The sequence below is a fragment of the Ambystoma mexicanum genome, chromosome 8, assembly GCF_040938575.1.
Source record: "Ambystoma mexicanum isolate Mex_15411 chromosome 8, UKY_AmexF1_1, whole genome shotgun sequence".
Taxonomy (NCBI): Eukaryota; Metazoa; Chordata; class Amphibia; order Caudata; family Ambystomatidae; genus Ambystoma; species Ambystoma mexicanum.
Window position 1 is genome coordinate 1,069,067,653 of NC_090929.1, and position 14,900 is coordinate 1,069,082,552.

At 44.0% G+C, this 14,900-nt stretch overlaps 1 protein-coding gene across 2 annotated transcripts in view; it reads left to right on the forward strand.

The window, feature by feature from the left end:
* LOC138472732 (erlin-1-like) overlaps nt 1-12,958 on the forward strand; it is a 519,316-nt gene extending 506,358 nt beyond the window's left edge. Inside the window, exon 12 of one of the 2 annotated variants that reach the window (XM_069611050.1) lies at nt 12,402-12,958. In XM_069611050.1, coding sequence (XP_069467151.1) covers nt 12,402-12,620 — 219 coding nt within the window. In that variant the 3' untranslated portion in view covers nt 12,621-12,958. The remainder of the gene's footprint in view (nt 1-12,401) is intronic. The other variant, XM_069611051.1, reaches the window with a different exon arrangement.
* Nucleotides 12,959-14,900: the final 1,942 nt, after the last annotated feature.

Genomic DNA, 14,900 nt, shown 5'->3' on the forward strand with positions numbered 1-14,900 from the left:
TTCCGGACAATCTGCTGCAATTCCTATCAAAGGGCATGATGGAATTCTCATGCGTTTAAATCTCTCTGTGGTGTTTGACACTCTCGATCATCCCAACTTCTTCTCAAAATTGTTAGAAGTGGCTTGGATTTCAAGTCAGTTGACTAATTAAGTGCTTTTTTAATGCAACGATTCTATCTGAGTGTGTATTGACCCTTTTTTATCAGAGCCCCCCCGCCCCCATTTGAGATTTGGTGTACCACTAGGAGCTTTCCCATTTCCCCTGCTCCTTAATATATATGTATTCCGCTTCTTCATGAAATGTTGCAGGACCAAGGGATTTCATTACAAAACAACGTGGACGACACTCGATTAGTATTTGAATTATGAGGACAGCCATGACATCATGGGCCTGATTTATTGGCTCTTCTTTCTGACAAATGGATAAGAAAAAAAACTAGCTTTGTCTAAACCCTTCAAAAACTGACACTATTCTGGTTTCATGGTATTCGGCCCTACAAAAAGCTTCTAAAGCCTCTAAGAACCTTAATATTTAGGGGAGTGAAATTACTGCACAAGAGAAAGTAAAAACACAGAGTATGGTCGACACCACTCTATCAATGTCTAAGCATGCAAATCAAATGTATGCTCCTTCAAGAGGTGAAACCTTTACTAATGCAAGATCATTTCAGGCAGGTTTAAGCTTGAGGGTTCTCTATAGCATCTCCTTATTTTTAGAAGCTCTGATATTCATGCCTAATAGTCTCCAGAGACTTATGAACGCTCCTGCAAGAATCATTACCAACACAGCACAAAGTCAACATATCACTCACATCTTAGAAAAATTGCCTTGGTGGCCATTTGGTTCCAGGGGCAAGTTTAAACCTTTGACCCTGGTGTATAAGGCAATTTATGGGTAGGCCTATTGTACCTCAAACATAGGATCCCTATTTACTCACCGAACAGACCTACCAAATCTCATGGCAGACAATTTGTAGTTTTAGCCATATGGGGACTATGGGGTGCTAATTTACATTTTGTGCAGACCGTCTCTGGAATTCTCTCCCTGAAGTGACACCTTTTTACACACTGTTCGGATTTCTTTTGGTCTAGTCTCTTTCCATAATTTGTAAATTCTCTGGTACATGCTTACATACCCAAGTGGGTCATTGACACCTGATCATTGGATCAAAACCTTTTGGTCCTTGCACAACCCACTTCATGTGTGGAAACCAGACTTGTCTGCAAATAACTGGCAGTAGTAAGCATCTGAAATCTAGGACTGCACGCAACCACTGCCTGCACTGCTTTGGCCACCGAGCCTACAAGCTGGGCTGCCAAATTAGCGGCACCATATCCCGGCATAGAGTTAATTTTTTTTATATTTTATTTTTAATAACCCCAGTGACTTCGCCCAAGGTCCTTGCCGCCTTCTTAACCAAGTCTCCTCTGCTTAACAGTAACTTTGACAGTGCCCTTTCCCCTCTAACTGGAGGCTTTGTACCCGTCTTTGTTTCTTTATATTATTGTTGTTGTCCTTTTGGAAACCACAGGTCACAAGCGGAGCACAACAGTTACTCATTTGATTATGCCTCCAATGTGATGGCTCCTTTTCACCAAAGTATAAAGCTTTCTTTTCACATTCATCCCGTTGGATAACTCTGGGTTTTGCCCAAGCTCGAAAACCCTATCCAAAACACTGCATTCTGAACTCTTAACACTATTTCTTAAACATGTAATGACTTGTTCAGAAATCACTGACATAAAGACTGCATACTAAATGTTACCTACATGTGATGAACTACATTTTATTTCTTGTACCAATGTATATAAAGAAACATTTTTCCTAATATATTGTGTAGATGATGTATTACTACATGTTACACACTACACTGTACTTATTTACCACCGTGCTCCCCCTTTCGAGAGAATAGACTTCACTGCTCTCCTTTCTCTACCTGCTGGGAGAGTCAGTATATACAGAAGACTTGCAAGGTGTGGATTGATATTTCTGAACACTATACATATTTTCTAGGAAAATCGTTCTATCATTCTGTGCACTGTGACAGTCTCCTCTACACCTCCTAGCTTGGTATGTGAGCTGTTGGTGGCATTACAGTATAAAGAGTGCATAAGAAATGACTAGATCTAATTTTCTGAAACAAATAAACTTTCCACACAGCACTCTCTGCCCGAAAACTCCATCAATGCTCCATGCCTGTTATGGAAATGTATCATTTTTATGCTTAATCCCCTGATCCCATCTCTTAGTGAGAGCCCCAGCACTTTTTGCTGGATTTGTGCACCTTTTTCTTTAGTCCTGAATGAGTGGGGCCTTTTTCCACTCATTCATTCTTATGGTCTCTGTCTTTTGGAACTCTATTCTTTGTATTTTACCTGTACTGTGGAGTATATTTTCCTCCATAGCTCTTAAAGACATCTGTATTTTACTATTGCAGCACACTGCTCCTTATGGGCAGTGTTGCCGGGGACCTTTAGGGTCCTCGTTTGAGATTTTTTTCTTTATCCTAGGGTAACTGCAGTTCTTAAGGATACTTAGTATCTATCCTAAAACTTTATAGTCTGAGAGATTGGCACACACCACCTTCAGTGGAGTGCCAAAGGGATACCTTGTATCCCCTTTCTCTCTGCTCCTGTGACTTGTTAGTCACATAGACAATCGCATAGTTATGGCTAGTGGCAGTGGACGTGTTCTACCAACTATTGTGTGATTTGTGTACCGCAGGCTATGTCCATAGCCTCGGTATGGCACAATAGGGGCACCCAAGTACCAACTTGCGGTATCCTTTCTTTTTTCACCATTACTAGCCTGGTTGTTCTTTGTTGACCCTTCTTCTACCATTCTGGGGAGGGGATGCCGGTGGATGTGTTTTGCCTTTGGCAGGAACCCCTGGGTGTCCCCACCTAGGCTCCAGAGTGTCTGGGCAGGCAGGAAGTGGGGCAGGATTTTTCCAACCACCTGTCCTTTGTTTGCCGAAGTGCCTGAATGGGACCATCTCCCACTGGGGGTCTGGCTGTCCTAATTGGACAGCCAAACGCCCCTTTCTGTACACTGCTGAGGAAGATTGCAGAGGAGTGACTGCTGGAACTGTATTAAAGGTGATGCTTCTGGAGAGTAAAGCAAGTCGACCACTGGAAGCTGAAGTAACCGAAGAAGACGACGACCAGAGACGCCTGCAGACCATTTGCAACATCATGAAGCCACCACTGCTGTCCTGACCCCATTTTTTGTGCGACAGAGTAACTCCAAAGAGGACTCCTCCTTCTCTTCAATTGATGCGAACAAGACATTTGTTTTGAGCCATCTCTCGAGGTCCTGTGAGTTTCCAGAGCCGATAAACCCCAATACCAGGAGACCTACTGCCTATTTCAAGTGCCTTATCGTGGAAAGGCAGAATCTGTCCAAATATTTGCTGAGCCCTCAAGGACACTGCAGAGATCAGATCCAACATGCCCAGCCCTCCTCATCAGAGTGCCGGACTGCAGGAAGTGAAGAAGATTGACTGGGTGAATCGTGTCTTTTGTTGGTGCTGCAGAAAAGGTGCCAAATCCACATTGACCCAAGAAGTGGATGAAAGCTGTGCCAGAGGTCCTTCCTCGAGAATGCTTCTGAGGTCCTGTCGATTGGATTCCTTGGTCGGATGATGAAAGGCAGGACAGAGGCCAAGTCCAGTACTGTCACATCGAAGAGAATCCAACCACAATCCTTTTCTTCAAATCTAAGGTATTGTGGGGGAAAAAGGTATTGTTACCTTGATTCGTTAAGTCGCTCCAGAGCGTTGGAGTGCACCCAGAGGTGTCCAGGGTACCTCCCTCTTACCTCAGACCAAAGCTGCTGCTTGAGTCCCTTTATCGAGTCCTTAACAGGGTCTCCGTTGTTAGTTCTTAGCTTGCTGCATCTTTTAAGACTAGAGACTTGAAGAAATCCACAGGAAGTCTCTGTATTCTGCTGCTTGTCAAGACTTTGAGCCCTCTCCGAACTCCCTTTAGCTAGGGTTGCGCTTTTGGACTTAAAAGACTTGCTGTGCAAAGGAAACCTCTCTAGAACCTTGAACGTACTACACTAACCACTTTCCTTCGCTAAAGTCACTTTCTTGTATGTGTATGCAGAGTAAATGTTTTACTGTATTTCTGCTAAGAACCGCGAGTGTGCACAGTTACCGATAATACGATAGCATTGTATTTTCACTTTCTAATGTTGCAACAAATGTAACTGTGTACAATTGCACACTAAGAAGTGTCCTTTGAAAAGTATCAAGTATTCTGGAGTGTTCTAGTGTAAATGTATGAAGTATATCAAGTAAATTTGATGTAAATTTAATAAATATTAAATGCACATGTTTTTTTGGTGTGCTTTGCTAATTGAGTTAAGTGTACGTATCTACAGCTGACATCTTCCTCTTACAATAAGCCTGACTGCTCTGCCACTCTACCAAGGTTCCAGCAGTAGTACAGACTGATACTAAGAGTTGGGGGTCTACAAACCACTGGGATAGTTAATTAAAGTCTTACCTGCAGGTAACACAGTAAACCGGATGATCAAAATCAATGACCATCTCTGGATTTAATTTATGTATCGCATTTGATAGACCATTCGGTCCGGCTGCTTTTGAGCTGGAAAACTTTCTTATCAGCTTCTCTATGGTCTCAATTGATATTGATCGTCCCACAGGGTTTCTACCAGTACAAATTCAATATCACACAGGGACTTTGTATATACATACCGGAAGTGGGCTACCCACTCTCCTTTGGATATAGATTGCACTGCTGAGAACCTTGCAATGAGGAAATGCTATTTATCAGGTCGCAGAAATTCCTGGAATCATACAGTAACAGAATGTCAAGCATTCTGACCACTTCATTATGAGCCTGAGTGAATTTGTACTCCCTGATCCAGTTTTTGTATTTCCGTTTTAGTTTTGATTTAACTAAATATATCACTGGACCATAGCCACTATTTGTTAGCACCCACAATTCCCTTCATAGTTCTTTGTTTTTGTTTTGGACTAAAGGGTCAAAGGGATGGGGTTTTCCTACCTATTGACATTCTTCCCCTTGACTTGCTATTAAGTCTATCAATAAAGGCTTGAAAAAGTGCTGGTTTAATACTGTATCTTTTGCTCCAAAGTTGTTTTGCAAATAAAAGCATTTATTGCATTGTTATAGCTGGAAACATTACCTACATATCTTGTGATTCTGTTCCCACTCTGATTCACAACAAGAATAGCAAACCAAGGGGAGTTAATCCATGGTGCTTCATACCTCATTCACAATGATATTTGATGGTCGCTCAGATCTGTCTCCTCCACCCTCATTTCCTCACAATGATAAAACCATATCGTAGACAGGGTTGAAGTAGTCCAAAAAAAGAGAACCTCTGCCCAGATATTCACATTGGTTTAGGTGGAGCATCCCCATCAATTGAACCATTGGTGATTTTCAGGCTCCAAGTTTCAAAGAATAATACCCTCAGCCTACCATCAACCAAGAGTCTATTGTTTGGTACCTGTTTTGCCTCCCACTTGATCCCCTTTTCCATCAAGTACAGAAAGCCAATCCGCATTTAGGTCTCCTGCCACCATTACATCAATCCCATTTCTGTCACAGGAAAACTTTTCACAAGAGTCACCCAATTTACACAAGATGTTTTCAACTGCAACACAGCTTGGGTTACTATAAATATTCACTAACGGCACTGTCCGTAGAGATAATATCTCCTTCAGGACAACGCTTACTACCAACAAGCCGTAAGTGCTATCTGAAAGAACTTCATACTCCTGCACCACAGAAATCTGTACCAGTGTAACTAGACCCCATGATGCTCTGCTACCCGGAGAGCTCTTGGCCATTTGTTGAATGACGGTATGGCCATCAACAATTAGGGGATCCATTCTCCACACCTCCTGAAAGAAAATGATATCATTGTTATAAAAAAAAGTGTTGCCTTTCTTTAGTTCCTAGGAAACTATTAAAGCCTCGCGAGTTCCAGCTTAAGATGTCTAAATTAGCTGTTTTTCAATGTGGATTAGTCCTGTCCCACGATCTCCTAGTTTCCTGTCGGATTGCCCAAGTGAATCAGCAAGCCAATGCTAGTCCTGATGGCCTTTTTTTGGACTTCTCGTTTAGTGGTTCGATGAATTGCACCCACCTTCCACCACCATTGGCTGAGCAAATGATATTTACCAGCCTGCGAGAGCCCAGATAGAAGGGTCTGACATCAGGTTTCTCATCCTCAGAAGGACTATTCCCCTTGATGACAACTTCGTAGATCATAGCCCAGTGTTCTTAAAGAGTCCATTTCAGAGAGAATCATCATCACCACACTGTTTGATTTGAAGTCCAATTGGACTCCGTCTATTCTATTGTCATAAGGGAGATACACCCTGTCTGTCTCTCGATCCAAGCAAACGCAGCTGTGGTATCTCATGAAAAAGATTCATCACTTTGTATCTGTTAAGCAATATCTCATGGTGACCACCTTCGAATCTTTCCAGTAAAAATCGTGTTGAAGACACAGGGCCTAATTACGAGTATGGAGGCAGCCATGCCCTTAGTAAGGGCATGGCTGCCTCCATACCGGGTTTCAGGTCCGGGTCCCGCGAAAGTGGACTTACCGGGCCATTCTGACCTTGGAGGTCCCGGTAAATCCCTTTCGTGGGACCCGGACCCGGAACTTCCTCATTCCCATTTCAGCACCCATAGGGCTCAATGGGAATGGGGAGTGTGCTAACACCGGGCCCATTGAGAACGGGCCCATTGTTAGCACCCTCTACGGCTATCGGGTCCCGCTAAGGATGTCTGGTCAGACCAGACGTCCATAGAGGGACCCGCTGCAGACCTCAGAATAGGGCGGCCCGGAATGAACGAGGCTGGACCCTTACCGGCCCCATTCATTCCGTGGCCGCCTGGATCATAATGAGGCCCACACACTCCCTCAGACACCTTTCATCTTGCATGTGGGTCTCCACAATACCACCTAGGCAAGCTGATTATTTATCCTTCTGTTGGCACACTGTAGCCTGATCCTAGGTCTTTCATGTTGTTTGTTGCATCCGTCATTTAGTGATCCAAGATATATAGAGCCATGCTCCGTTAGGTTAATTGTAGTTCTCAAAATAACCAGATTCCTACCAGGAGGAGGGCTTACTCCCCCCTGATCGCCCCCCAAACCCGCATTTGCTCTATAGATATCCTTTGCAGCGTTTATCTTGGACAAGGGTACTTGATCAACTCCATCCTTCTAAAAAGCAAATCAGGTTACTGAGCCGGTCAAGATTACATTGGAGACCCATATCCCTTTTTCCAGATACAATGTTAATTAAACGGGGGGTGAGGGGGCCTGGGAATGTTCTCTTGGATTTTGGGCTAATGTTTGCATTGAGGATGAAATCAGGCCACACAGATGATGTATTTCACCACTTGCACGGTGTGAGGTCCCAGTCAGTATTTCTTTCAAGACTAGCCACTCTGGCAACCTTTGGAGTGTTTTAACAGCCACACCCCCACCCCATCTCTACGACACCCCCTGCGAAAGCATGGTCATATACCAGGGGGCCCATTGGTTCCTGCATGCTGATGCTAAACCTGTATGATAATCAGGAGCCTCCCTCATTCCCCGAGAATTTTTCTGCAGCAATTCTCAGATCATTATCAAACCTGCATTCTCATGGGTTTTAAGCTCAGCTCTCTTTGAACTTTGGCCCGATTTCTCTGCCCAACCCAGTAGACTCTGGGGTTCGCCGTCTCAAGCATCAATAGCCACTTTTTTGCCTGCCAAACTTTGGAGGCACACTTGAAGCGCCAAACTGGTTCTGCTTGTGGGGAGTCCCCAAACTTCTAGCCCAACACTGTATGATACTTCCCTTTGCTCTCCCAAGTCAATTTTATGGTGCATTTTTTCAGAAATGGTCTAGTGGTGATAGGAGTGTCTTCCTTATGCTGAGTTCTAGCAGTGAGCGGCTCGATCTCGTTAGCAGTGTCGATTCAGGGTGAGCCCTGTTCAAACCTCACTATTTCTGTTATGATAGTATTATTGACCATGACCACAGAACTTTTCAATATTTCATTGTGTAGAGGTCTATTCCTTTCTGCACAGGCAGTTTCCTCTAGGAGGTGACGATTACTAAACATTTTCTCAAATTAGTTTTATTAGGCGTCTTGCTTTTTTATTTTTCCGGCCGCTTGTGGGATGGTTTGCCTCAGAAACATTTTCCATTGCTGGGTTTAAGGCAGTGACCACCATTTTCATTTGCCAGTAATGGGGCACTGGATAAAGGTACAGTCCCATTCGAGACTGTCACCCCTTCAGCTCAGATACTCCGTTGCTTATGGTCTCAAGGTTTATTTTGATTTCGCTCATTTGTAGAGTATGGGTAGTCAACTCCAGTTGGATATTAGTGAAGAGAATGATTCATATCTGAAATCTCAGGAGCTATGAGTCTAATCTGATTATACAAGTCATGGAGCGTGTGATGTAACGTGTTGTCGGTTCGTGAAACTCTCACCTTGGATCTCTTGGTCTAGATCTAAATTGCTATTTGTGTTCAGTTAGAAGGGACAAATGTCATGGAGAACCATTACTTTTTTTTTTTTAAACTTTTATTTTTGGCGGCAAAGGTTACATGGTACATACATCAAGGTAATAAGCAGAAGTGAGAAACATTAAGTGGAGCAATGCATAGGCTGTTATACATAATCACAGTAATGTCAGACAATGATCACACAATACACATATGAATATAAGTTTATGTTGTAGTGTTGGACACTGAGGGGGTGGGGGATGAGCCAGAGTGTGTCTTCACTACGACTGTTAAGGTACGAATTGAATTCTACCCAGATGTTCTTGGGTCGAGAAGTGACGGGGAGCATGGATATAAATTCCTCCTCACAGTTCCGTGACCAAGTAAGCATATGGAGCCATTTCTGGTGGGCCGGGGGGAGGGGACTTTTCCAGTTTTGAAGTATGCATTTTTTGGCTATCATGCACCCGATATTAAGAAACTTAGCCAGGCGTCTGGGGTCATCCTTTTCCAGGCTCCAAAGAGGACTGCTAAAGGGTCAGGGTCAATCACTGTGTCAGTAATAGCCGTGAGGGTTACTAGAATGCTTTCACAGAACCCCAGCAATTTGTCACAAGACCAGAACATGTGTAAATGGTCAGCTCCCGTCGCTCCGCAGCGGGGGCAGAGTAGCTGCGTGGCCCGGGTGAACCTCAAAGTCCTGTGTGGAGTGTAGTAAAGTCTATTTAAAAGTTTGTATTGCATGGCACGAAAGCGGAAATTGAGGGAGACTTTGAGTGTGTAGGCACATATCCCCCCAAACCCTGTCCGATATTTCTAGATCTAATTCGCCAGCCCATTCATCACGTGCAAGAACCATTACTTTTGTCAAATTTTTCCATGTATCATACTTTTATCTGTGTCGGTGTGATGACCCAGTTCTAACAAACTTTGGTCACTGATGAAATATTTTGGAGTGAGGATTTAATTTCATCCAGTTCATGCCATGGCCGATTGTCTCCGGTCCGTACTTGTTATCGGACCCAACTTCCTAAAGTATTCTGAGGGTTTTTTTATTTTACCCAACTTTCGGCCACTCTATTTCTTCAAATTATCAGAATGTTTAAGGCAGGAAACCAGCACGCCTTTTCTAACATCCAATGGTGTGTGGATAGCTTGATGTGCTGTGGCCATCTGGTCATATGGTATTGTCTCAAAAGTATTATTTCCTTGATGCACCGGCTCATCTGCCTTCCTTTCAATGGCTGCCATCTCCATCTTAGATGTTTCCTCATTAGCAGTAACCTTTTTATAAGTGGATTACAGGACATTAATTGCCACTGACCCAACAGTTTCAAACGCTGTTTGCTCGTTCAAAGTTGGACCCACTTCTTCCATCAGTATCGGCATGATCAAATTAATGATGTCACTAATTACCAATGATGGGGACAAGTCTCTTCTGGCTCCTTCATCAGCTTCTGTGGGCGTCGCTGGACCCAGGACCCCTTGTCCACGCTGAATGGAGTTGCTCACGGCATCCACCCTTGCCATCTTGAATGCCGACTTGCTTGCTGTAACAAGACACTTTATTGTTACAGGGCCTGAAAAGTGATACATCTCCCATTGGATCCCCTTGCACAATGTTAGCATTCTATGTGGACTTTGGCCTGTTCTGGGATTTGAACAGATGAAAATCACTAGTACAGGCATCATTGCATGTATTCCGCAATGGGAAATTGCAATCCCTGCAAACAGCGTGGGGGTTGCGGGAGCTATGAATTGAAGTGTACTCTGTGTTAGGGCACTGCTCACAGCTTCATGCGAGAGTGGCAAGGCCTCTGAACGTACAGCTATCCGTTACATAGGCAGCTTACAACGATTTATTGCGCATGAGTTATTTGTGGGGATAGTACTTTGTTCTGCCATACTCCTGCGCAGGCAAATTGCAAACTGGTGCCCAGTTCTAGGAAGTGGCCCCTGTGAACTAATATGGCCGAACTCTGTGACCCCATGGGCCAGCGAATCCTTTATCTTTAATAGGAGGGGCCCCAGCCCCCAGATCCCCATCTTCCCCATCATATTACTTCTCAAAGGTATAGTTCAAAAGAGTCCAATTCCTCAACTATAGAGCACAGGTCCGGTATCAATGTGCTCTCGTGAGTAAAAATCTGGACCTTGCTAGCAGTAACGTTTAGATTTTAGCTGAGAGTATGTATCTGCTCTCCTGCCCCCGGCACTCAACACTGACACCCACTTAGCTCTGCTTCAAATGGGAGGAGCCTATTTGAAGTTCAGGTGGGCAGGTCGGGTTGCATCAGTAGCTCGGGCCGGGCTGAATTTGTTAAAGCAGCAAGAAACACTGTATCCCACGCGGCTTCTGTTGAATAACTGCACCTTCAAATTTCCAGGGAAGCAAAAGTTCACAAAGTGAACAGCGGAGCAGCAATAGAATACCGCCTCCACCGAACCCCACTTAGCTCCACTTCGATCTGGGTTCCTTTTTTGACTATCTGACCCATTGTAGTCACAGGTGTACCCCAAGAATTGTGATGCACTAATGTCTGTTACCAATTTTAAAGGTCCTCTCTTTGGGATCCAATCAGCACCCATTCGTCTTTACCACGAGTAGCTGGATAAAATGTAAATCATTTAGCGTGTGCCTGTATGCTTGTGGTTCATTCTATATTGTCAATTACCTGGAAGACATTTATGAATGCTATATTTCAAAAATCTTTCTTTCACATTCACCCAGCAATCTAAATCAACTTCCTCAAACTTCTATCACAACTAAGCAAAGAGAGGAGTGAAATATTACATGTATGTATGTATTCCTACAAAAATAGAAACATTTAAATATCAATCATATTAGTACATAACCTTAAACAACATAAGGGCACCCCATCTCAATCTCACTCAGAGACTGGGAATTGTAGACGAGGAAGAGACTAAGTACTCAGTGTTAGCCGATTGTGGGAGTATGTCAAGATATTGTCTTGCCCTTTGCTCAGGTAATTTGGGATAGGGTCTCAGAGGGATATGATCAGTGCGGTAGGTGGGTGAGCGGTGGTCAGAACCCTTCAATCTTGGGCACCCCCCAACCACCCTGATCTTCGGGGCAATTGATAATATATCAGTAGCAAGACACTTACTGAGGGTGGACAACAAATCTACATGGAAATAGGTGAGTACTCTGGGCTCCCACAGAGAAATTGACACTGGACAACCTTCAGGCCATCTTACCCAGTGTTCCAGTCCTTGTGGTCCTCAAACCTAAAAAAGTCGACCCTTTTGCCATTGCAACATGCTTTTTTGGGCACGTTTTTTGACAGTTAAACCTACCTGTCAGAAGCTCGGACATCAGGAGGTTTTTCAGAAGGTTGTTTGGCACGCTCTTGGAAAAACAGTTTTCTGTTTGGCCGATGTGTGGGGATCATGATGGGTACTTTTGTAAGCGTAACCGTTTTGCACCTCTCTTTGTCATCTCTTTGATAATCCTAGAAGACCACAATAGGATTAACATTCCCAGGTGTAATAGGTAAGGACACTTTCCTAATTTCTTCTACATTATGATACTCAAGTCAGCAATTACCCCACCACCTTTCTGTCACACTTTTACCTTGAGATTAACTACATTACCAAGAGAATTCTTTCTCCTACGGGGGTGTCCCAATTGGTAGGAGGGGAGTTTGGCAGGCCATTAGACCTAAATGGAATCATAATGTAGTTCCAATCGCCTTTAATCTTCTACTGTGCCGTGGTACAGTTCTGGGACCCTGCTGTATAGTTGTCTGTTGTCTGCTTTCATGTTCTGTTTTCATATGGGCAGTGTTGCCTCACTCAAAATAATAATGGTATTCTTCCTTTTGTGTCTTAACTGAGTTTTTTGTTATCTGAATTTGGCAGATAAAGCTGACATCCGAGTACCTGGAACTGATGAAGTATCAATCCATTGCCAAAAACAGCAAAATCTACTTTGGGACCGACATTCCCAGTATGTTTGTGGATTCACCAGTCTTGAAGCACCTGCCCGTAGGGGGGCCACCCGACGCCGACCCTCTCACCAATGAAGCCACTCCAGCTGCAGAGAAAAGTAACGTCCGAGGCAAGAGCCATAAAGGTTGAGGCTGGAAGTCGCCCCTGACACCAAGCTGGCTAGTGACAATGGAGGGCCGAGCAGGACATCCGTCTGACATGCAGGGCTGCTTGCCAACGACACGGGACGCTGGTTCTTAGGGAACATACAGAAAACTGTCTATGCTGCTCCGCCCAACACATGTGAAGTGCTCTCATTTTATAGATTTTTTTTTATCTTTTGAGAAACCGTTTCTATGGTCTTGCTAACTATGGTTCCTGCACTAATCTCTGCAGCGCCTTTCTGAGCTGCACAAAGGGATGGAATTACAAATTGGGTGCTAAGAACTACACTGGAATATTAAATGAACAACAAGTGCTGATTTGTATCCCGTGAGAAGGCTGCATTTCTCGGTGTCTTCTTGTTTTCAACGTTGCTAATGTTTGAAGAGTATTTACAAGAGTGTTGGTAGAAGCAGCTGATCTAGAACTGCTGATTGTTAGAATAAATCACTGGTATGCACTGGACGCTGGGCAAGGGGCGATGTTTGCTGTGGGCTGGGTTTTCTTTTGTCCACGCAAGGTCGGAGGACTTATTCATTTGATTGGTTGCTCTTATTAGATTTGAAATCATTGATCGTGCAGTAACTATGGACATGAATGTGGCACTTCAGCCCAATTAGCATGGGCAGGTTTAATAGAACTGGAGGATGCCGAGCATCACTAAGGGATGAGCAGTTGGTTCCTTTGGGGTGCATGTTCTGCATCCTTGCCTGAAATGTGGGATGCCCTCATCCTGTAGGGACGGACCATAGTCTGTGTCTCTGCAACACAGGGAAACCAGAGTGCATGTGTGATTACTTGCTCAGGTTAAGCCCCAAAACAATGGATTGACGGCATTACCTTGGATTTTTTAATACTGACCTTAAACATCACTATGTATCTGAGCAAATAGCAAGCAGGGCCTTTCTTGCGGTGAGGGTTCACCTACTCATTCGAGTACTTCCGTTATTTTACAGACCAATGTACATGTTTTAGCATCCTAGCTCCCGTTCCGCAGTAGGGAGAAAATTGTGACCCGAAGTGGGTTATCCAAAGATTTTCCAATGTAGCCTGAACAAATTGAGTATTGGCTTTTAAAAATGTTTTGCAGAATGCGTGAGGTATTGCCCAAGTAGCTGCCCAATAGATCTCGACATGGACATGTCTGTCAAAGGCTATTGATGATGCTGCATGATTTTAGATGCCCAAACGATGTTGGTCACTGTTGAGTTTAGACTGGATTTCTATACTCTGGCCAGGTGGATGGATGTATTGGAGGCCAAACTAGTTAGTGAACAGGGACAGACAAACAAATCAAGGTATCATGGGGAGTGGTCAAGTCTTAAGTCTCGGGAAGGGTTGAGCGTGGTCAAGGGTGCCCAAGGTAAATAATCAAGCATTACACCATTTATGGCCAAGTAAACACTATAAAAATTACTACAAGCAAGTCATATTATCACACTAATAAAATACATATATTCATTCCCAGTTGCCAGTGCAATAAAAGTACATAACCCCTGCCCCATAATGCTGTAAGTATGGTTAGCTATGTAATCGCAGTCCACAAGAGAAAAAAAAAACGAACTTTAGAAGTCCAACCAAGTTGACTGGAGTTGTGTGCCCTAAAAGTTCACAACGTTCCAATTAGTACTTTAAGGGTATGTAGTGATAAAAACACAGCAAAAATGTCGCCTGAACGAAAAATCGTGTAAAAAATGTGGTGGTTTGACCTGTTATAGGTGTTACACCATTTAACGGGAGCGTGGGTTGCAGGGGTGTCCCCCGCTCCCCTTAAATGGTATAATGGGTCCAGGGGTTGTGGGGGTGTCCCCCGCAACCTTTACATGGATTGCAGTGACAAAACCACAGCCTTTTTGCCGCAATATTTTGCGTTCACGGCCATTTTTGCCGCGATTTTAGCACATGGAACCATTTTAAGGCAGGAAAAAGTTAGGAGGAGGGTATTGTGGATGGTAAAACATTTCCAGAAGTCTGTTCTACTGAATGAAACTGTCCCCAGCTTCCGGAGTGCTTGTGTGAACAAGCAATGGCAAAGCCAAACTATTGTAAAAGTAAGGAAACGTTTAAAGGGGGAGGCAGAGTGGTTTAGGTAAGTACAACTGTAACTCACCACGACTTGGCAGGTATTCAAAGGTCGCGTATCCCGCCGTTTTTTCCACACCTCAGTGCCCAGGAGTTGCAGGTTCGAGTGACTCTCTTGTCGGCGGCAGATGGTGGTGCAATGTGTTCCAGGTGAAGAATGCAGCACACTCGGGTGCAGGCCTCCTC